At 44.5% G+C, this 23,889-nt stretch overlaps 2 protein-coding genes across 4 annotated transcripts in view; both read left to right on the top strand.

Moving 5' to 3' along the window:
• The window catches only part of LOC135921842 (KICSTOR complex protein SZT2-like), a 259,666-nt gene that overhangs the window by 189,669 nt on the left and 46,108 nt on the right, over positions 1–23,889 (top strand). For all 3 annotated transcript variants that reach the window (XM_065456218.1, XM_065456219.1, XM_065456216.1), the window contains 7 exons: positions 3,609–3,702; positions 5,464–5,640; positions 8,414–8,617; positions 9,388–9,539; positions 12,693–12,876; positions 14,707–14,903; positions 16,562–16,703. In XM_065456218.1, coding sequence (XP_065312290.1) covers positions 3,609–3,702; positions 5,464–5,640; positions 8,414–8,617; positions 9,388–9,539; positions 12,693–12,876; positions 14,707–14,903; positions 16,562–16,703 — 1,150 coding nt within the window. The remainder of the gene's footprint in view (positions 1–3,608; positions 3,703–5,463; positions 5,641–8,413; positions 8,618–9,387; positions 9,540–12,692; positions 12,877–14,706; positions 14,904–16,561; positions 16,704–23,889) is intronic.
• Positions 21,531–23,681, top strand: LOC135921844 (piggyBac transposable element-derived protein 4-like). The gene has a single exon (XM_065456221.2). The coding sequence runs from the start codon at positions 21,766–21,768 to the stop codon at positions 23,533–23,535; it is 1,770 nt and encodes a 589-aa protein (XP_065312293.1). The 5' UTR covers positions 21,531–21,765; the 3' UTR covers positions 23,536–23,681.

Here is a 23,889-nt window from a genome sequence, read left to right as displayed (position 1 = left end):
GCGGCGTCGCTCGCTTACCCATTGTAGCCGTCACGCCTTGAGTTGCGGTCAGTTGTCAAGAGATGGCGCCACTTACGTCCCTATCTCGTCAAGGGGACTGGGGCGGTGTGGTGTCGCGGCGGTAGCGGTGGCCGCGCCGGCCGCCCTGCCATGCAGTGATGTGCGCATGTGTTGCAGGCGACCACCGCAACGATCGCTAGCTACCGCCTCGAGTAAAAAGGAGGAAAAGGGGAAGGGCAGCAGGTTTTCGGCGCACGCGGCAGGCATCTTTTTAAAGGAGGCGTTGCAAGAACAAAACTATTTTTCTTATGTTGCCTCTAGTACTTGTCAATAAAGGCTTAAACCTTACAAAACCTAACTGTGTAGATCGGTCCCTAAAATAGTCTTGCTTTTAATATATTGAGTTAAAATGTGTTGCTTTATTTTTTTTTCCCTCTCATTTTTGGTCTAGTTCTCTGTCTTGGAAAGTCGTCTGAAAAAGCGTTGTGTCATTCAACCTAAATTGACAACCATTTTTGATGCGTTATCACCATTACTATTATCATTCAGCATTGCCTGCATCTGTACACAGCAAAATTGAGAAGAGATCAGAGATTGAAAAACCCTGTAAAAGATTTTGTTTCACATGTGTTCTGAAGTAAGTGTTGCAAGTACTTTTGATGGCATGCTTCATATTGTGCCCCAGAACATATGGTCATTATGATTGTCGGTCCCTTTGTTTCATCGCCACTATTAATAATGGGGCAGGGTTTCCTCTGTCACCCATTGATCTCTTAAATGTGTCATGTGTGCCCCTCTCCCCTGTTGCTTTTCGGTGCTGCAGAGGAATCCCCAATGCCTTTGTTACAAAGAACCAGGGTTAGAGCTGTCTGCAAAATGCTGGAATTTCCACTGTTGAGACACTGTGTAATGTGACCTGTTTTGGCCATATCGGGATTTGCAAAACTGTTTCATTTAGGCTTGTGCAAATATAAACTTTTTAGTTCAAAGTGAAGTCGAAATGAATTGTAATTAGTGTCAAAGAGTTTAACAGTGGATAGTTCAGGCACTGTATTCTTCCACGTATAACCCGCCACCGCGTATAATCCGCACCCCAATTTCAACAGCCTGGAAAGAAAAAATATTCCCCCACGTATAATCCGCAAAACTAACTGCATACAACACTGCTCAGATCTTTGCAAAAGCAGTCTCCATTGACTGATGCACAACTTGCTACGTCATATCTTCGGCCAGCGGCTCTGTCCCCCCATTTTTCTGCCACGCTGACAAAGCTCGATTCACACAGCAGACATTATCACGGACGAATCAGTCACATGATACGTGACTAATATTGTGACCGAGCTGAAGATCACAACGGTGATTTGGCTTACCGCCTTATTGCAAAGTGCTTCGGGCGGACGAAGGGAACACCGTGGGAGTTGGGGACGTGGGAGTTTGCCGGCGCTGCGTGCGCTATTCGCTAACTACTAAACGCAAAATGTGACCTGTAAAGTGGAGGAGAATGAGCGACCGTGAAGGAGATTAGAAGGGAGTTTCAACATGCTGGGCTGAGGAGTTCGGGTTCCCTAGGAGATAACGAAACTTTGAAGGGTGAAGCACCTTTCTTTGAGGTGTGGCTTTGCGGCAGTGTAGCATGTGCTGCCGTGAAGTCACACTTTATGTCAAAATTTGCATATAACTCACACCCCCACTATGCTGTTAAATTTTTTGAAATTTTGGTGCGGTTTGTGCGCTTAATAATATGGCAGTTGTGGGATTTACATAAATCCTTGATGGAAATGCCAGATGTTGAAAAACCTAAAATTTTACTCTTGCCAAAAAGTATAGGAAAAAAACAATACTTTAAAATCAGCTTATTTTCAAAGTGCTGTTATTCAGATATATATATATATATATATATATATATATATATATATATATATATATATATATATATATATATATATTCTTGTAAAATTGCAAGCTCGGCATTTCTTCCAACTCCAGCAACACAGAAAATTTGTTTACAAGCTCTTGCTCACTGTTGTACTTCAGTGTATTAAAGTGTTGTGGTGGTTGTGGTGGTTGAGGCCATGGGAGTGTTTCACGTTTACCTGTCGTGCGTCATCATGATGCTGCGAAGTGTGGGCTTGACTGCATGGCGCTGGCAGTTCATGTTGTATTGCACAAACTCACCTTGATGTTTTCGACCACACACTAGCTTAACCCTAGGGTGGTTGCTTGAGCTAGTTGGTAATTCATGATCAAAAATAACGTACAGCGCGAAGGACAAGGACTGCGATAGACGACATACACAGCATTGTTCTAGTACTAGTTCTAGTACAATGGGCCCTTTCTCTTCGTGTTTTTCCTGTTCCTCAGCAAGTCCTAGCGTTTTGGTAATGGTGCTGTGTATGTCGTCTATCGGAGTCCTTGTCCTCCGCCCTGTACGTTATTTTTAGCTTAACCCGTCTTGTTGTGTAAGTGGACAGACAAACGAGGTAGGCATGTTTGCTGCTCTTGAGCACTACAGTCTAGCCCACGTGCTTGATCTGAAGCATCATCTGCAACAAAATTCCTGCAACGGTTTGCTTTCCACCGCTGTTTTGCAAAGCATCAGCCACCCAAGTCACATTTTAATGCTGCATCGACGCAAATCTATTCAGAGCATCCTTACGCTCTCGGGAAGCTGTGTGGCTGCTGCAGATAATTTTTGAATAACATTTGGCTCTCTTTCTGTCTCTTCTTTTTGCAACTTAGTTTTCGTTGTGCCAGAACCACATTTTGAGCATAACCCAACTAGCCCAACATTGCATTCTGAATAATCGAGCATGTGCAGCGATTCGTGGGCAACTGCAAACAAATTCGTCTTTGCCTTGTTTTTGCTATGACCTATGTGACGTGACTTACCAGAACCGAAACTGCTGATTATACCTGTTCTAAAATTTACCACATTATATTTTTTTTTATTTAACAGTAAAATCGAGGTGTGGGCTAAAGGCAAATTGTGACCTTAGGTGTGGCTTCACTGAAGTGTGAATTGCCCCTTGAAGTGTGGTTTCACAGCAACATGGTCCGCGCTGCCGTGAATTTGTCTTTAGGGCAAAGTTCTCTGCCACCAGCGTCGCTGAAAAGGTGAGGACCGGAGCTGCTGGTTGAAGACACAGCATGGACTATGTGTGCATGCCTGAATGGAGATTGTTTTTACAAAGATTTTGGCATTGTATAGTTATCTTCATGGTTTATACATGCAGGTTTTCTTTTTTCGAAGTTTTGTCATAGGGGGTGTGGATTATTAGTGGAAAAATAATATATTCGTCCATTTGAATGCTTTGAAAACTTCGATTACTGAAATCCAAGCCTAAGCAAATATCAAATAGCATGATATTCTAAAGAATATTCCAAAATATAGAATATTTGCACATGCCTAGTTTTGTGGCTAATGGTGCACGTGTGCTGAGCTGAGAGGGTACAGTTATTATGCAGCTCCTAGCTGACCGTGCAGTGCTGCTTGGCATAGAGTTTTTCTTAATGGTACCACTGTGATTAGCACCGTTCATGTTGCCATAGAACACATTTCTGAATGTGCTTGTGTAGTGCCAACTTTAATAATGTGTGCATGTTTACAGCCATACGTGGAGCACCCTGCACATGCCTTGTTCCACAAGGACGAAGATGTCTTCCTCTTCAACCGATTCATGGCCAGGGGCACTCCCAGCAACGGTACGGTGCCTGTGTACTTTCAGGACCTCTTTATGCTTTTTTGTGGAATGCCAGCTCTAGCACTGTTTGGATGGATAGCTCAACTCGTTAAGCGCTGAGAATTGGCTGATCTTGTCCACATCTCACCTGACTGCACCAGAAAAACAAACAAAAACAAGGATGCCATCGGCTAATCATGTAAGGCATCACTAAAGCAGGTTTACTCTCTGTTTTAGTGGGACAGCCATTGCTGACTCTTCTGGCTGCTAGCGCGCCCGTTCTATACGGGCCAGAAGACTATTATTTATTTATTTATTTATTCATTTATTTATTTATTCATTTATTTATTCATTTATTTATTCATTTATTTATTTACAAGTACTGCCATATTGCATAGCAGCATTGAGCAAAGATTACACGCAAACATAAAAGCAGAGAATACAGTGTGTTCCACAGTGTACGTAACAGGAACAAAAAAAAAAGTAATGAAAAATCACACACTTTCAAAATTGTGTAAAACTTATCCAGTGGTATGCACATAACCTTCCAGATGATTCCACTGCTCAGTAGTGTTAGGGAAAAAAAGAAAATTTAAAAGAATCTAAATATGACCTAAGAGGAACAATATTTAGTCTTATCACAGTAGATAAAGAAATAGCTACAAAGGGCACCCAGTTTTTTTCCCCCTTTCATGGTTCAACAATGGGCCTCATACACACGATTCATTGCCATGCCATCATCAGCGCACTTTTCGACATGTCGTTATTGTGTCAGTATCATTGCGCTGTTCTGTAAAATAGAATATTTTTATCAAAATTTTTTTATCTGGATTGAGGACGTAGTCGTGCTCATGAAACACGCTGGAAAGAGTGATAGATGAGCGCAATAGCGATTGTATGCCAGCATTGGTGGGAAGCAGGTGACGAGTGCAGCTCTAGCTGTAAGAAAATAATATTTTTTGTTTATCAAGTCAATGTTCCTGCAGTTCATGTTTTATGAAGCTTTTAATTATTTTTACAATAATAGGTGGGGTTCGAATCTACACCACAGCGACACCTCCCTCCACGTAACACACACTAATCTCGTAGGCCATGCTTTTGCTGGCTGCCTGTGCCAGGCTGTATTTTGGCCAAGCCAAGCTAAGTGGTAGGATATGCCAGTGGTATTATTGCAGTGCTGGACCTCTTCACGGTGAAATTCGTTGATGGCATTTTGTATCTCACAGAGACCACATAACTCGGTCCACTAACTTGAAAACGCGTGTGTGTGCAGCAGCCCTGATGCGCACTGCAATGCACTGAACAGCTCAACCTGCTCTACCACTCCATTCGTTACCACAAAGGCAGCGTTGCTCATTAGCATGCACTTCATTTACTTCGTAATACACATAGAATAAAGTGTAAAGGCCTAATAATATACGAACTGCAATTTTAAGCAATAAGTTACTAACAGCCGGCTTACATACAGTAATCTCATATACTTCATCCGAAGTACTAATACTTCACTGCCAGACCGTGCCACTTACTGGATTTTAAGGTTTTGAACAAACAGCATGCTGGATTCTATCACTATAAATGATGGTCATTTCATTTCCATCAACGTCTCGCAACACACCCTGGCCAGTTGTCAATCAAAAAAAAAAAAAAAGATAGTATAGTCGTACTTGTAACGTCTGTTGCTGGCACTTGCATTTCTGTTGTACAAACATTTGTGTTTTCCATGCTCGTCACCTTGCACCATTTTCTATTTTCATTTTTGTATTTGGTTTCTTCCACTGTACAGGAATTGCCTGCATCATACTGTCTGTGGTGGACGCACAGGGACGGCCAGTGCAATTCCTGAACAGCCCACTGCTCAACGCGGGTGCCTTCAGTGGCACCGAACCGCCCACTGAATACCAGGAGGTCTCGTTTCTCTCTCATGAGGAAGTCAGTGATGTCGGTGCCGATGGAACACCTGGTAAGAGACTCCGAGTTTATTAATGCGTGAGCAAGCGCTTGAGGGTAAACAAAAACTGAGCATGTGTTGGTGGGCTAGTTGGTTAAGCATGATTACAAAAACGGCGCCGAATAAAACAAACACACAAAGAAGGGAAACACGAGACAGCACGTAGGCGCACTAACAACTGAGTGTTTTATTTCCCGACATAGCAATATATAGCTGCTGTCAAAAAACAACAAGAACTAAACAGGGCAGTCATCTGCATCGCACAAGGAAGCGAAGATACAGAATAACATTTCAAGAGTCACTCTCAAGATATGCCAGTTCCTTTGTCGAAAGCGAAACTGAGGCTTCACTGATACATTCTAGACCGCGCTTTTTAATCTCAAGCGCTTCCAATATCTCCCTAGTGAGTTGATGGTCAGATCTGTACAGAACACTGGTTCTATCGAAATCAGGGATGCACTTGTGCGCCTTACAATGCGCACTTATATGACCGGAGAGCTCGTTTTCCACCTTATATCTATGCTCATGTAATCTGTCATTCAGACATCTGCCCGTTTGGCCTACATATGTTGAACCGCACGACAAGGGGACCGAATAAACGACTTTCTGTACACATCTGACATGTTTCTGCCCATGTTTTTTTGCGCAAACCTGTTTGTTTTCCCGATTTCCTGCGTTCACTTTGGCACACATCAACCCAAGACGTTTCGGAGCGGAACATATAACACGAACACCAGATCGTGTACCTACTTTTTTGAGATTGTGCGAAATGCCGTGAACATATGTGAACGTGTTTTTTGACAGCAGCTATATATTGCTATGTCGGGAAATAAAACACTCAGTTGTTAGTGCGCCTACGTGCTGTCTCGTGTTTCCCTTCTTTGTGTGTTTGTTTTATTCGGCGCCGTTTTTGTAATCATGGTAAACAAAAGTCGAATTGGGCACCCCGGGGAGTGGAAATGCAATCTCAGATTACTTTGGGTGACTCCATAGAGATGGCAGCACCTTGTCGAATACGAAAAAAAATCAAACATAAGATCAGTGCCGAATGTGCGTTAAAAACCATGCAGGATGGATCAGCAGCGCTGTAAGTGTGCAGCAAGAATCTGCAAATGGTTGAGCCTGCAAAAATTGGGTACACGTTAGATTCAGGGGCGTGTTAGAACCATGCAAATGCAGTATATGTTTACGAATATTTAATGCAAATGTAGAAATTTCGCTAAATCATGGCTGCTTCCGATTGTGCAGAAATGCCATGTCCTACCAGTGACCATCCAGTGTGTTATGGCACATGTAAGGTATATGCATCTGACTGGAAACTGGTAGGTCACATCGTATACCATGTGACCCACGGGTACAGGAGTGGTCTTGGTTTAGTATATATGACACTATATTCACATGTGTAATGACCGCACTTTTCTTTTTCTTTCTTTTTCTTTTCTCTTTCTGTAAGATCTTTTACAAGGTGCAGGCCTTGCACAAGGAAGGCTTATGGCTACACACTGAAGCCTCGGACTACTTTCTTACTGCTATGCAGAATAATGCAACCAATTAGGGTCAGCTGTGAATGCTTTTATTGTCCTCGTCGGTGCCCTCCCAACTCTGGTCGTCGTCCATGCCATTTGAGTTGTTTGAGATTCCGTTCACTTTATAGCTATTCACGACATTTTCCAACAGAACCTCATACATATGCAAACCTCTCCAGCTTGAAGGCCGGAGCAGGTACTTCCCCATCGTTACATGAGCGGAACGCACCGTAAACCACGATGCAGCTAACGATTCCTCGCATCACAGCTGATATTGCTGAGGTGTGCTAGATTTTGCTATGATATTCGGCAAGATACGAGCTGGCAATGATGGTAGCATCGTTATCTGCAGAACAGTAATTAGTACCTTCTAGTAGTGGCTTGTCAAAATTTGGTAGCATATGAATATGTACACGGTGCCTCATGAAACTTTCTTTTCCCAAGTTTGATTTTTACACTTCATCACTTCAAAATGAGGATGCAGCCCTTACATGAGGGCAGGCCTTACACGAGTAAATACAGTGTGGCATGTGATGTGTGACCCACTGATGAGTTGTGATGTACAGGGTCATCCACTGTTCGGGAGACACCTCATTTCCATTCAAATGCTCATAGTAGCTTCGATTTGCCATGAAACATTTAAATAAATCTTTTGGTAATATATATCTACATATGGCATTGTACTATAGGGCACATATACAGCATGGTGTGGAAGAAGTGCTGAAATTACACTAGCTTCAGTACTAATGAGCTGTTTTCCCTAGGATGGGTGACCCTGTAGCTATAGGGACACCAAAGAAGTCAGTTTAGTATTATAAAGTTTTTTATTTTGTCACTTTCAAGGTACTAAGTGGACAAGTAGAAGAAAAAATGAAGTTCAAAGTTTCATCTATTTAATTTCACGTCAACGGCCCCCACGCCAGTACGATAGTGTAACGCCACATATTTCAAGACTTTTTTTTTGTTTACTAAGTGCAGTCATTTAGAATACAATGACAGTCGATCATTGGTGATTAAAAAAATTTAATGAACTAGGCTTGAGCAGACACTGTCCATATCCATGACATCATGGTGAGCAGGTTCGGGAACTTACACTGTCACCAGTCTTTTGTTCTGGTGGCTTTTCTGTCTTACCAAGCTTTTTCTCTTGGTAAATGTGGGATTTCGTTTTGTAGAAGGGCAGTTTAGCAATAAAATAATTTTTCTCTTTGGTGTTCCTTCACACCTCTTACACACAAGACTGGCCTGTCCTTGTGCAGGACCCATGGCGATGATCCGCTTCCAAGTGTGGTGTGTGGGCAAGGACTACCAGGAGCACCTGGTGCAGCGCCTGCAGAGCACGGTGCAGCATGCCTACTGGGATGTCCTGATGGAGTACCGGCTCCTCACCTGTCCCGTCTTCCATGAGGCCTACGAGGAGGGGGAGCCCGCCTGCTTCAGCGAGCCTCCGACGCCTGTGAAAGGTGAATGGGTTTTTCATTTTAAGCAAAGCTTTTCTTGCCACTTCACTCCATTTTGCATGGGCAACTCCCTCTCTGAGTAAAGTAGGCTGATCCCATGGACGATGTCCTACCTGCCAAACTCTCCCGAATTTTTTGTGAAGTTTACAAATTTGGGATCATTTTATGAGTTTAGAAATGTTGCATCAAGTTTTATGAGCAATAAACTGTATTCATGAAAAGTTTCGCTCATTGGTCCCCGAACCTTTAGTTGGAAATCTGATGGTGAAAGGACACAAGAAAGGATACCTGCATTCAGCAAGTTTATAGAAACAAGCTCCTGAGGTGGACAGAATTGGTAGCCGCAAGGTCACTGCGATCTAAAAACAATACGTTGCTTGTCACTATTTGAAGTTTGCTGCTGCTTGCTTGCTTTGCCTAAAAATAAGTTCTTTGTTAATAAGGTCTGTATGTATCTCTCAGAAGATGTGCCCTACATATGAGTCAAGCTTTTTTTCACTGCAGATACATCTAAACTGTCGTGAACGGTTCAGTGTACTATATGCTGCTCCATTCTGCGACGTCATTGTGCAACTGCGACAACCCCCCCCCTTAATTTTAGGCTGAGTGGCAAAGCTGCAAGGAAATTTTTTTTTCTTTTTGTGACTTCTAAGTTCCGAAAAACTTATTTCCCAATCTGATGCATCCTGCTGAATGCGAGATCTGGCAGCCTGTGGTGTGTCACCTTGGAGCAGAAAGGTTTTCTGCGAGTATAATCGTTCTCCGAATTGCAGTGCGCAGAACGGGTCGGGTCCTTGCTGAACAAGCACGCGACAAGCCTTTCCTGTTTGGCATGTTCACATCCCGGGGCAAGGAGTTGTCTTCTTCCGTGCCTGACGTCTCTGAAAAAGTCAAATCGCCCAAGGAAAACCCTACTGAGTTCAATGTGAGTACGTGTTTGTATGACTTGAAGCAGGTTGCACTTCCCAGACATACCAACGGCAGTCACTTTTGGGCCAATATAACAGAAAGATTTCTTTCGTTCGATTTTGGTGCATAGTCATTCTGGGTTGTTAGATACAGGGCCGTTTCCTAAGCCTACTTAGAGTTCCCCAGACCACATCGAATCGCACCACAGCTAATTAAGGAGCGCAGAAACACGGATGCCACATTCCTGAGGCATGGCACGTGCAAACAAGTTGAAGGCCCCCACTTCGTGGGCAGCCAGTGGAGCTATTCACTGCTTGACTCTTCCAGAAAGCGAAGGGATAGCCTGGCACTGTTGCAAGTAAAGTGGGTCCCGAATTAAGACGGCTGTGATGTACCGGGAAGGCCTGGCAGCATAGCCCCCATCCGCCCATTGTGACAATGCTTTGCAAGCCAGCGAGGCAAGACCGCAGGGAGAAGTAAGGCACCGTGAAATTCTGCCCGCCTTGGTCCGCCGTCACCCCCACCTGGCTATTGTGACGGCGAGTTGTAAGTCAGCAAGGCAAGACCGCAGGGGGACCAAGCGGCGACTCTCTTTGCTGGGTATGACACCATCGCATGGGCGCCTACCATTGGCCGAAAATGGCGTCATCTGAGCGGGCTCGCCCATTGGCTGAGCGTCGTTTTGAGCCGAGACACCAAAGGGCTTAAAAGACGCAGACCGGGAGCAGCAGAGCATTCCAGAGGATTCCTAAAGCATCCCTTGATTCATCTCTCTCGAACTTCTTGTGACAGGCCGCAGCGTCCGAGTTGCTGCCGGCCCGTAATGACTCTACGACTATTAATTGACTCTCACTGTACATAATGTAAAATAAACCTCCCAAGTTTTTTCATTTCGACGTCCTCCTCAACTCCTACAGGGTCTACTTGCCTAGGAAATCTGTCCATCTGTTTGTAGCGTGTGACATGATGTGCTCCATAGCTATATATGGGGTCCCATGGGGGTATAAATGAGAATGGCTTATGGCTATGTATGACTACTGAGGTTCACAATTATGAATATATGTAGTGAGTGCTGAAGAAGTGTTAAGAGTAATTAAGGTTAATAAAAGACATAAGATTGATTACACTAAAATTAAGCTTAAATAAGACTCCTTAAAGGGACACTAAAGGTTACCAGAAAGTCAAGTTAAAGTGGTAGAGCAATGTTCTAGAACGTCTAAGGCGTCAATATAATCGCGAACAGAGCTTTAGTAACCGAGAAATTGAGGTAAATGCATGACACGATTTGAGACCCCCCAGCGACATTCCCGTACTAAACCGATGACGAAAGGTCTCCCCGTAATTTATGTTACTAATACTCAACTACTCGTATTAAAAATATCATTTCATTCGATTATAAGACGGAAGAAAATGCTACTTGTCTACGTCTACTCGATTCTAACAAAAACTAAGATTTTGACGTTACCCTTCAGTAGTATGGGTAGTCGAAAGGTTTCGTTTTCGCTCGACTCTGCGCGCACGACTCTGCGCCGCGCACGCTTTGGAGTTTCAGTACTTTCGTTATCGCGTCGTGCTGTGAGGGTTCTGCTGGCTCGCGAAACTTTCATTTGGAACAAGCAGCGAGAATGCCACGTCCATGTGATGTCGTGGGAAGCCCTCGTTGCTTTCCCGCTCCGGAGAGCCGGTGTCGAGGCCGCCGTCGTAGTACGCAACGACCCCGGCAGTGCGAGCCCTCAGCAGCAGGTCGCGCTCGTCGGTGCTCAAATCGCTGAAGTTGAGCCCACCATCGCGAGCCAATCTGTCGGTGTCAGGGTCCATTGCGACGAGCGTCGAAGTTTGCGTCATAGAATGAAGTACCAGCTTATGGGCGTCTTGCGCTGGAGCTTGAGGTATAGTAGCGGCGCCTGGTGGCGGTGCGGGAAACGACATCTGGGTCGGCTGTGGCGAAGCACGTTTCTAGGCCGAGTTTTGCGTCGATTCGCACTTTTTTATGCCCTGTTGCGAGTGCGGAAAGGCTCGTCACTTCTCACAGACCATGCCGACCACGCTGCGAGCTCGCCGCAGCCTATAGTTTAACGAAAACGGACTTTCCGTGTGCCGTGGGACGTAATGTGGGACGTAATTAGTTTCTCCTTCCGCTAGCCACCATACTCCCGCTTTCGCTCTGCTGTCGGCTCTGTCTTGGCTCTGTTTCTGGCCGCGCGTTTGCGTTTTGCGCAGAAAAGCCGTAGCGCCGTCTGCGGACGCCGTTCTACTCACCGATGGCGCAACGTCACTATGAGACCATGATGTCAGTTCTCCTCGATCGGAGGGCGGGCGATTTGAACTGCGCTAGAGGTACGCGGACGCTTCAGAACGCATTTTCCCTTAAAATAAGCCTCTCCTTGCCACGAAACAAGCGCTTCGAGGTTTCTGTGAGGGTATTTCAACAGTCCACGTTGACTTAATAGTAACCTTTAGTGTCCCTTTAAGACTAATGAAGGGTAAGGAAGCCTAGTGGAGATTAACTATGACAAAATTACATAAGCATGACAAGTAATTGAGGATAATTAAGAATAGTGAGGTTCATTACAATTAATTTTTGTTAAATATAATTGGCTTAATCAATAGAGTAATTCAGGTTAAATTAAAGCAACAAACAAAGGCAACACAGAAAAACAAACAATGAAACGGTGGCGTGAAGCTCCACAAGCCACAATCTTGCAGGAAAGGAAGCCATGATGACAACTGATTCGCTGTGTGAGCAAGCACTGCAAGGTAGATCAGGATAATCTATTATAGAGGGGGGCCCGGCCTTCTTCCGAAGGGATGTGGCAGCTCGCCTGGGTGCCGTGTGGAAAAGATAACTGCTGGGCAGTTTCTTGCTATTTGAAGTTCGATACATCGGCAGTGGCAGCTGTATTTGTTCGATGTAAGCATACTTTTTGTTATATATTCTCATTGCAACTTTACGGTAAGAAATTGTTCGATGCAAACGATCATTTGATGCAAACAGGTTAGATATAGTCGGGTCAAAATATAGTCGGGGGCATCCGATATTCGTTACACGTTACTATCAACAACGTTGCTAGATTTACATCGTTATATTGGATCATTTGTTATTTAGTGTTCGTTATGTTGAGTTTCAACTTTACTGACACATGATGACTGCAATTTGTTTTCCTTCCAGTTCTCCGATTCACTGTTTGCGGATGTTGCACCATCTTTGACTTCTGGTGGCACCAAGGGCCCCGTGCGTTCCATGGAGGCAGAGTTTCTTACATCCGACAACTGGGCCTCGAGCAGCAGCAAGAAGCTCAACGCCATGTTTCAACATGGTGTCCATGGGTTTCTTGAAGGCGGGGTTCAAATCCGTAAGTGACAACATTATTGAGTGAAGATGTAATTAAGGTCCGGAATAAGTTTTAAGGTAACGCCATTCTCCCTTTCCTGTTGTCCTGCTCCTCTAATCCTACCCCTACATGAAGCGCCGCCAGCCTCCCAAAAGCTTCCAAACCTTTTACCGTATTTACACGATTGTAAGTCGACTTGAATGTAAGTCAACCCCCCTCCCCCCTCCATATCGCGTGACAGGAAAAAAAAAAAAAAGAGCATACCCGAGGACGCATTCCATAACGAAAATTTGTTAGTAGCTGGCATGATCACTGGACTACTCGTCTTCAATTGTGCCATCGTCCTCACTAGTGCTGCCATCGTCATCGCTGCTACGGTCTCACAGCACGTCATTGGCCAGTGAAATTCCACGTTTGGCAGACGACCACACTATGACATCTTGTGGAACAGCAGCCCACGCTGAATGCACCCAACCACATGCAGCCGTCAGGGAAGTGCGTCGTCGGCCAGCGAAATTCCACGTTTGGCAAACGACCGCACTACGACATCTTGTGGAACAACAGCCCACGCCGAATGCACCCAACCACATACAGGCTTCAGAGAGACTCTTTTGACAGGTCCGGTTGGTGTAAGTTTGCGGTCTTCTGCCGCCAGCCACTCGTACTCATGGCGGAGCCAGTCCTTCAAAGGCGAAGATCCTGGCTTGTTTCATGACCAATTATGCTGCAAAACAACACATGTTGCCCTAAATATCCTCACTGCAACAAACGTAGACCTTAAGTGCATAATTCCTTTATTAGAGCATAGCTTTCTATGCCTTTCTTTCCCAGGTTTTCCTGAGGTCAGTTTTTTACAGAGTAAAGGCAGTTTCAGAGAGGCAGTTTCATGACAAAGTGGGCCAATCTCAGAGACATTAGAGAGTTTTCGAATTGAGGCCTCAAAGCTTTGGGGCCTTGAGACGGGGTAGTGGGGAATATAGAAGATGCTTGAAAGCAAAAAACCAGCAAGAAGAGGAGTCTTTTTATAAGCGAAACCTAAAATAATTCATTTTTTTAACAAACAAGACTGCTTGGAATCAAATATGTAATAAAAATAATGACTATGTTATTATTTGTGCGACTTGTTTATGCCCTTTTTAAGCCACCACGAGAGCGAGGGGGAGGCTGGGGGGAGTCGAAGGATGCCGACCTGACCTCTGCTAGCGTCTTCTTGCGTTGTGCTGCATCTCTTGCCTCTAAATATGCCAAAAATCACCTGGAACATGCTGAGTTTGCTCTGCAACTAACTGTTGTATGCCGATTTAAGTTGGAGTGAAACGTGACTGCGCGTACGAAGCTTTGTGTCCAGTCATGCTTGCCGTCATAACTTGACTGAGCGATGTGAGCTCTGGATGGCTGCGGCTTGTATGTTTCTTTTGGCTATCACGCAACTGATTGTCGCCCGCTCAAGCCACCCAAGGCAGCTTGGGAACCCACGCTATTTTTCGAGTTTAGGGTCTTTGTGTTGCCCTAACGCAAAGACCCAAGGCTGCTTTGTATTTTGTGCATTCTCAGTGGTGACCCACTATCTTCTTGGGGCCCCTAGGCGCTCGGAGCCCAAATTTTAAAACTCTCCATTGTAATGGGCAGTCACGTGGGTCCCATGGTGGGGGTCTTGGCGCTTTGCCGCCAGGCAGACACGTAATCGCTGTGCTGCAAAGTGCTGTGCAGAAGGTAAACAGTTTTGTAACATTTACTTAACTGCTTCACAAAGGTTTCACTTTACAGATTCCAAAATGTGCATTGGATCTGTCCACTTCTTCTTTTTTCTCACGCACTTTTTAGTCACGCTTGATTTATTTATTTGGTCAGGTGTTCCCAGCTTGGCTGTGCACCGCTGCACCGTCAAGGCTCGACGGGCTGTCCCGCTGATCCTGAAGGAATTCCAGAATGGCCTCAAGAACCTGGCACCTGAAATATCACTCACCATGTTCACCGAAGAAGGCACGAGGCGCCCAAGTCGGCCCACAGAATTCATCCACTTCAACCCGCTCGTTAAGCATGCTATGGTGAGCTTAGTGAGCTTTCACTGTGGCTGCGTGGTGCCGGGTAATGCAAGTTACGCAAACTTATTTTTTTAAAGGTAACTTTAGTTCTGGCAGGTTGGCATGGCTTCAATAATCGACGCCATTAGTGTATCTTAAGGGGCACTGAAACACTTTATGTATGTGGTGAGAAAAAGTTCTGTACCTGTACACAATGCTGCTGTGAGCATGTGAGCCAGATATTATTTCACTGCATGCAGCATGGTACCTGCGAATTTTGCATGATAGGTCACTTGCTTTCTCTTGGTAAGTGTTCCCTTAGCTTTCTAATGTAGAACCTCTTTAATTAGGATTTCACAACACTGAAAAATATGTCCGAAGTAACCAAAAGTAAAATTATCGAGGCTATCGAGAAAGCAATAAGCAAATGCTTACTACATCAACTAGCTTTTATTTACTAAATTAATCGGAAATCCTGTCTTTATTTCGCACAAAAGCCATGAGAAAGCTACACTTCTCATCTTTTCATGACTGATAAGCACTCGCAATGGCCAAGGCCTCGCGGCTTTCTTTGCAGCACGGCTGTGGCGTGCATCTTCATCCAAGACATGCTTTTTTACTGCCACGGGAACATTTTGATTATCCTTTTGCCAGTGAGCTGGTTGCCAGCAGATTGTCCTGGTGATCTTCAACTTCGACAGCTCCCGCCGTGTTTGGGACATTGCGCATGCAGCACTTGATTGCACTGAGTCAAAAGAAAACTACTGTTTGACGCAACTGCTGTGGACGAAACCGCTGTCGCCATTGGTGTAATCATGGATGGTGAATACACAGTTATGAAGGCACGCAGCCAGTGTGCTGTCCTGCATGGCAGTAAATGCAAGAATAAAGGCCATGAAGGTGCAAATAAACGTTCTGGCATTTTGTCATTCGCATATGATTTTCGCTGCTGACTATAGCAGAGCACACTCCGCCGCTTCATTTCTGTTGGACAATAGTGCCACTTTTACTCTTTTGCATGGCACATTTGTGGCTCTTGCCATGCTCCGAGAGTTGTCCAGATTAACCGGTGTGTGACTAAATATTCTGAATTGGTGAGAGTTTGATTCCTGTAAATAATGCATATGCCTGTTGGGGCCAGAGGATGAGTTTAAATTATCCAATTTGCCCAACTAATAAAGGTAGAATAAAAAAGATTTTACTGTCTCTTCTTTACTAGCTGATCTGTGATTGTGATTATATTCAGCCATTCAAATAAATACCAATGCCGGTGTACATATTGTTGCAAAAGGAGTGTAGACAATGATATGGGCACACAACAAAACGATTATTGCTGGCTAGATTTCCTTTGCTGTCTAATGTCACAAGTGGTACTGTAAATACACCCCTGCTTCCAGCTGTATGTTCACTTCTTTCTCGTAGTGATACAAAGTAATACACTGTTGCACTCCTCAGTGTCACAGAGATTATGGAAGGTTACAGAGGAGTGAAACACAGGAAAAGGCTAACAGCATTGTTGGAGAGCTACATTATATAGGAATGTATAGGGCATCTGTCGTTGTTGAATAGGCACAGCAACGCAACATATCTGGGGATGATATATAATTACTCTCATTGTGTAAATGTGCATTTGTAACTGTAGCTTTACAGTAACATTGGTGTAATTGTGGCCGCATTCCCAGTTTCCCGAGAAGTACGCTGAAACAGCTGTTCCTGGCAGCCAGCGATGTTTCATTGTTGTTGGTCGAGACATGGCCCAGTGGAAGGCTTTCATGGGGATCTCGAGCTTGTCCACCTACCTTGAGAGCAGCCGCACAACCAAAGGTGAGTGATCGGGCTGCCAATTTGCGATTTTGTCTGCCAGATGTTTCATTTACATTAAGGCTGTGTAGAAAAGTTCCACAACAGCTTCTTTTGCAGCACTGTATCAAAGGAATACAGGTGCATAGTTCAGAGTGAAGTTGGCACAGTAGAGCTGGCACAGTTTACACGAACATGCATTGGAAATAACGGAGAGTACGGAAGTACTAAGTAAAGCATTTGAAAAGGATTGGGTATAGTGAAAAAATTTCGTCAGATATGGTGAAGCAGGAGTACTTTTGTTGGGCTAGTTGGTAGAAGGTAGCTATTAGTAGAGGTCGAGAACAAAGGAGGTCAGTGTCCGCCAATTTGCACCCCTCTTTCAATAGTAAGGTAGTGTAGTGTTGCAAAGTCTCAGATAGATTTAGGGCACTGGCATACCAGGCCCGTAGGACTTGCAAAGGGTTTGAGAACTTATGGAGCTTCGTTGTTTTTGATGTATGAATAGCTAGGATTCGTGTCGTCGCAGTGACTTGGTGGTTATGGGGTTGTGTGCAAAGTCAGAGGATCGATTCCAGGCCACCAGCGCCACATTCCAATGGGGGCAGAATGCATAAACGCTCATGCACCATGCTTTAGGTCCACATTAAACAACTCCAAGGCTGTGTTCAAATGCGTACTTGCCTAGACTACAAATTAGGTGGCCTTGGCTAAGCAGACATTCTAGAGAAGCCGAGAAAACAGACAGGATCGAAGTTAACAAAACTGGTGAGCTTGTTGGTGTTATCGAATCTGTGAGAGCAGATATAGTAGCTGGAACAGAATTTATGCGTAACCTAACAATTGCAGATGTGGAAGTGTTCAGGCAATTGCATCACCTATCGTAGATACTATATACCTCACCTTGGCAGGGGCATGTTCTTACTGATTCATTCTACTCTGAATTATTCTTGTGCCTTAGATACAAACTGTGATAATATTGAAACTGTGTGGGTGAAAATTACTTGTCTGCTTGCTTTTCGTTTGTTGTTGGAGCAGCTTATCGACCACCAAGCTCAGATACGAGAATGCTCAGTGTTCTGTATCATGTTGTTCCAGAAGTTTCTGGTGAAGATATGTTGTTGGGTGGCGGTTTCAACCTGCCTGATTTATGTTGGCACGACAAAAATTGAATATTTTTAATGTTGCAGTGAACATCGCAATAAAAAATATTGTTGATATGTGTGGCCTATGTCAGTATGTTAGAGAGCAAACCCATGGGAAGAACATATTAGGCTTGTTATTTTGTAACGCACTAAACATTATCAATTCCACAATCATACCAAGTATTAGAGATCATTCTGCTAATATAGCAACTGCCAAATGTAAATTTCATCGACTGGTGTCCTGTGAGAATAGAAGCATACTCTTTTTTGATAGAAGCAACTTTTGCAGCATAGGCAGCAAACCACTCGATTACTTGCCATTTCTGAAGTAGCTGGCAGAGGAGATCAATGTGCATGCATTATTGTCTGCATTTAAACTGATGCTGACTGAAATAACAAAGTGGTACTTACCATATACATTCATTCAAACTGAAGATGCATCGCAAACCATGGGTAAAATGGGTAAAGCTTCTGTTTTAGGTTAATAACAAAAACAGAATGTGTATTTGCAAAGTTCAAGAGAACTAAAGGTATGTTTCACCTAGGAAAACTGCACTGAATTACACAAGAACACAAAGCAAAGATGAAGATTGCAAGGGACAAATACTTCCAGGAACTGAATGACGAACTAAGAACTAATTCAAAACACTTGTGGAAATACAAAGGAATGCAGCTCTGACTCCTTGGGCATACAACAAATTGTGTGCAATAAACAAGTGCTCACTGACATTACAGAGTGGAACGGTTTGTCTGAAGAGCAAGTGTGCTGTAAAAATGAAGACGTGTTTTTTTGAAATGTTATAACCCTCCCACGCTATAATGCCTTCTGGCAATGCAGGATGATTTCTGAATAAGGAATGGGGGGAAAATGACGCAGGCTGCTGTGCTATCTAAACAAGATGGTGGCTGAGCTGGAAGCTTGTAAACTCTATGGGAAGGTTGCCTGCTCGCAGGAAAACCTAGTCACGTCTTCTTACGTGCCTAACGCAAGGGATGTGTTTTTCATAGGTCTGCGCACGCCAAGAGCTAAACTCGGAGATAGTGCAGTGAAATCTTGATAATTTGAAATTGATGGATAATTTGAGCCGCACTGTTGGTCCAAGCAAAGTCCTGTGTACTTCAGCAGTGAAAAATCCCATCAATTTGAACTCTAAAAACTGCACAACGGTAATTTCAAACAAAATTCCTCACTCCCGTGGACCTTTTCAGACAAACTCGAGCCGTGGACGAAGGTTCCGTGTGTCACTAGTTACCGTAATGTCGCATGAGGAAAGACGCACCACGTTGAAGCTGAGACTGAACCGGAGCAAGCAGAATGGCGTGCACCCTCCTTTCCCATCCGGCTTAAAAAGAGCAGGAAGGAGCCCCAGGGCATGCTTGATCATTTTACCACTCACTTAGGCTGTCTTACGATGCTGGCCAGGGTTGGAACGCACCCCAAGGGGTCGAAATTGATCCAGAGCCATCCACTACGGTGGCGTCTCTGATAACGCAATGTGCAGTTTTAGGATATAAAGTGCCATAACGTAATATCTACAAAGGGTTTACTCCTTCATTTGAATGCAGGAGCACAGTACTTTTGCTCCTGAGGCAAATTCAATCTTACGAGGCCACAATGTTGTGAACAATGTGCAAAAAGTAGAGGGTATATCATTACAATTGTCAGGCTGCTTCTTGTTTGTTCCCCCTGCAATATGCAGTTTAATAAACAAATATTTACTGTAGCTTATACAGCCGATAAAACTACAGCCCTTACTTTGCTATCCCTATCAATTCTTTGCCTTTTGGGCACAGTTGCAACTTTTCTTTTTGTTTTGTGTTTTCTCATGCAGTACGTTTTATAAAAAATGAAAAAAGATAACAGAAACAAACACAACCCCCCTCCAGTCTTTCACAGGGCCGTTTTTTTTTTCTTTTTTAGTTAAGAACCCTGTTACTTTTTATTTTTTTTATTTGAAAAATGCTGTCAGCCTTATAGAGGCCATTACAGGGAGTGGACGGGTCGGTACACGTACAATTTATCAACTATACATCAGTAATCATAACCAATACAACAGCAATCGATACAAAACCCTATACAACCGATAACAAACAAATCGTAAGCCTCATAAGTAAGCATAAAACATAAGTAGACATAATATAACCAAGTATAGCACATCAATGTTGTAGCATAAGAAGGTATTCTTCTACCCTTTCCACAGATTTCTCTACGCTATCCATGCTAATAATTTCCCAGGGCAAAGCGTTCCACATTTCAATGGCAGAAGGAAGAAATGAAAATTTGAATGTGTTGCAGCGTGTGACGTATTGCCTGATATGTTTATCATGACACTTTCTATGGGAATGACGATGTGGTGGTTTCAAGTGGACGTGTTTGTCTATTTTTATACGATCATGATAAAGCAAAAAAAAAAAGGAACTTCATTGCTGCCACACGCCGCCGACAAGCAAGTGTAGAAATGCCTGCAGCATTTCGAAGAGCAGTGACGCTGTCCTGGCGGGAATATTACGAATAGACGAAACGTAATGCCTTATTTTGGATTCTTTCCAATCTCTCTATAAGGTATACCTGATGAGGGTTCCAAACTATACTGCCATCTTCGAGAATGGGCCGCACTAAGGTTTTATAGGCTAATAACTTAACGGAAGGAGGAGCCGCAGCCAACTTTCTTCGTAGAAATTAGAGTGTTTTAAAAGCTTTTGCGCATGTATTCTGCATGTGAACGTTCCACTTTAAGTTAGTTGTAATTGTTAAGCCCAAATATTTTACAGTGCCTGTTCGTGTAATGTCGGAGCCCGCTAATCTATAATTGAATGTAATAAACGACTTCCTATGGCTAATAGTTATGCACTTTGTTTTACTGACGTTAATTTCCATGCCCCAGGTTACACACCATTGAGCATTTTTATCAAACGAGGCATTTAGGAGCTTCTGATCCTCAGCATCACGCACACAGGTATACACAACCAGGTCATCAGCAAATAACTGAACTTTCACGCCTGCTTCAACATAATTAGCAATTTCGTTGATATAAATAAGAAATAATAGTGGCCCTAACACTGATCCCTGTGGTACTCCGGAGTATACCTTGTAAGAGTTGAGGAGGACGTTGGGATGAAAAACTTGGGAGGTTTATTTACATTATTTACAGTGAGAGTCAATTAACAGTCTTAAAGTCAGTACGGGCCGGCAGCAATTCGGACACTGCGGCCCGCGGCAAGAAGCTCGAAAGTGAATAATCAAGGAATCCTCCAGGAATGCTCTCTCGCTGCTCCCGGTCTGTGTCTTTTTAAGCCCTTCGGTGTCTCGAAGACACGTCACGTTCGGCCAATCGGTGAGCCCGCTCAGTTGTCGTCATTTTCGGCCAATGGTAGGCGCCCGTGCGATGGTATCACACCCGGCAGAGAGGGTCGCTGCTTGGTCCCCAATTGTCCGAGGGCTTACTTCTCCCTGCGGTCTTGCTGACTTGCAATGCGCCGTCACAGTAGGCGGATGGGGGCGACGCTGCCAGGGTTTCACGGTGCATTACACCCGTCTTACCTCTTGGACCCAAGTTACCTGGAACAGTGCCAGGCTCTCGCTTCACTTTCGGAAAGAGTCAAGAAGTGAATAGCTCCACCTGCGGCACACAAGGTGGGGGCCGCCAACTTGTTTGCACGTGCCGCGCCTCTGGAATGTGGTATCTGTGCTTCTGCGCTTCTTAACCCCTTAACCGTTTTGGACGAGCTGTGCTCGTCCTTGCCAGGCCGTCCCCAAACCGTTTTGGACGAGTGTAGCTCGTCCGCGCTGAATACGTTCTTCCCTCCAGCGTTTCGGACGAGCGGCGCACGTTTGTGGCGTAGCTTGCATTTTTACTCGACAGATGGCAGCACTGACCGCTTAATTTCTTTTTCTTCAACCGCGTAAACTTTTTTTTTCGTAGGGCAACCTTGGTTTTAAAATGGCATCCAGTGGAGGCGACACGTGTATTGCTGGCCCGTCTTCTCGGAAACGGCGCTTTTCTTCGTCGTCATCTTCGTCAGACGATGGTGATTCAGACACTGATGTGTACATTGTTTCAGGGAGCGAGGATGACAGTGATGATGTTGTACTCAGCAGCTCTTCTGATGAAGAAGATGATTGCTCGGAAGCGAACTTTGCGAGCGCGCGTCAGTGGATGAAGATCGACGTCACGAACATTCCTACACGACCTCCTCGGTTTCCTTTTCTGGCAGTTCCCGGTAAGACGTTCACTATAAGCTCGCCTGGTGACTTGCTTGAATATATTCAGCGTTTCCTCGATGATGAACTCATTTCAATGGTGGTCGAAGAAACTAACCGCAATGCTGCTGAGAAGGTGAAGGGCTGCGGTCCGTGTGAGCATAGCCGCGTCAAAAAATGGGTGCCGGTGACTGAGGAGGAGATGTGGGTGTTTCTTGGTCTCTTGCTGTTGCAAGGAATTGTGCAGAAGCCACGACAGGATTGGTATTGGTCCAGGAACAAGCTCTTATTCACACCTATTTTCGGAGAGGTGATGAGTGGCAACCGGTTTCAGCTCCTGATGCGGATGCTGCACTTTGCTGATAATTCCAGTATCAGCGACCTTAGCAGTCACCCGCAGCCGAAGCTGCACAAGATATGGCCGTTTCTGGTTCGGTTGTTGAAGAACTATCGCTCAGCCTACGTACCGGAGCGAGACATATCCATTGATGAAAGCCTTATGCTCTACAAAGGAAGGCTTGGCTGGGTACAGTACATTCCCCTCAAGAGAGCCAGATTTGGCCTGAAATTTTTCATGCTTTGTGAGGCGTCATCGGGGTACGTGTGGGATGTTATCATCTACACAGGAAAAGGCACCAACCTCGGCACACCAGCAAATGTCGACCCTACGTCTCCAATGGGAACGAAAGTGGTGATGAAGCTTCTGGAGCCCTTGCTAGGCAAAGGCTACTGCCTGACCGTAGATAATTTTTATACGTCACCAGAGCTCGTCGACCTCCTCCTCCTGAACCGCACAGATGTCTATGGCACAGTCAGAGCAAATAGAAAAGACATGCCTCCCGAATTCCGCACACAGAAGCTGAAAAAGGGAGAGATCCAAGCTTACCAGCGCGGTAAGTGTGTCGCCCTCCAATGGCGCGACAAAAAAGTAGTGACTGTCCTGAGCACTGTGCACAGCGCAAACATGGAGACGTTCAAAGACTCGAAAGGGAGGGACGTGACAAAGCCAAGCATCGTGCGGGACTACAACCACACAATGGGCGGTGTCGACAAGTCAGACCAGATGCTGGCGAACTACCCTGTCCCCAGAAAACGGCAGAAAATATATTACAAGAAGATTTTTCGCCACTTGCTTGATGAGTTGACATTTAACTCCTTTGTTTTGTATCAAAAGGAAGGAGGGAAGATGAACCACCTCGACTTCCGCCTCGCCCTTATTGAAGCAATCTTCAATAGGTACCTCGACCCCGCGCGAAAGATAAAGCGTGGCCGGCCTTCTGGCGTACTTGATCCCATACGACTTCAAGAGAGGCACTTTCCAGCTTACATCCCTCCAACCGAAAACAAGGCAACTCCAACCAGGAAATGCTTCATTTGCTGCAAAAAGCAAGGAGACAAAGGCCGGAAAATTAGGAAGGAAACACGATTTTGGTGCAAGAGCTGCAACAAACCGCTATGCGTGATCCCTTGTTTTGAGATTTACCACACCGTCCCAATGCTTCCTCGGTGAAGCAATCAACTTTTTGTCACCACAACTCAGTGAAAGAGTTAAGAAATCGGTGGCTGTGGTCATTCTTTAATTTTTATTGTTCATTACCAGCAGAAAGTTCCTTTTCTTTTTTCTGAGAAACAATAAACTTGAATATGCTACTTTGACTTCGTGTTTGCTTTAAATATTTTTTTAAGATCGAATACATGCTTTTTATTGCAATAATAATCGAAATCAGGAATAAAAAAAATAAGCAGTTTTGTGGAGAAATTCGTTGATATAAAAAAACGGTGAAGGGGTTAAAGGGAAGCTGAAACACTTTTCGAAAAAAATGAGTTCTCTGCGGCATTCTACAGTTTTGGGTCCCCTGAACAC

Source organism: Dermacentor albipictus, chromosome 9, assembly GCF_038994185.2.
Source record: "Dermacentor albipictus isolate Rhodes 1998 colony chromosome 9, USDA_Dalb.pri_finalv2, whole genome shotgun sequence".
Taxonomy (NCBI): domain Eukaryota; kingdom Metazoa; phylum Arthropoda; class Arachnida; order Ixodida; family Ixodidae; genus Dermacentor; species Dermacentor albipictus.
Note: the sequence above shows the minus strand (reverse complement) of the source record. Positions and strands in the feature narration are given on the sequence as shown.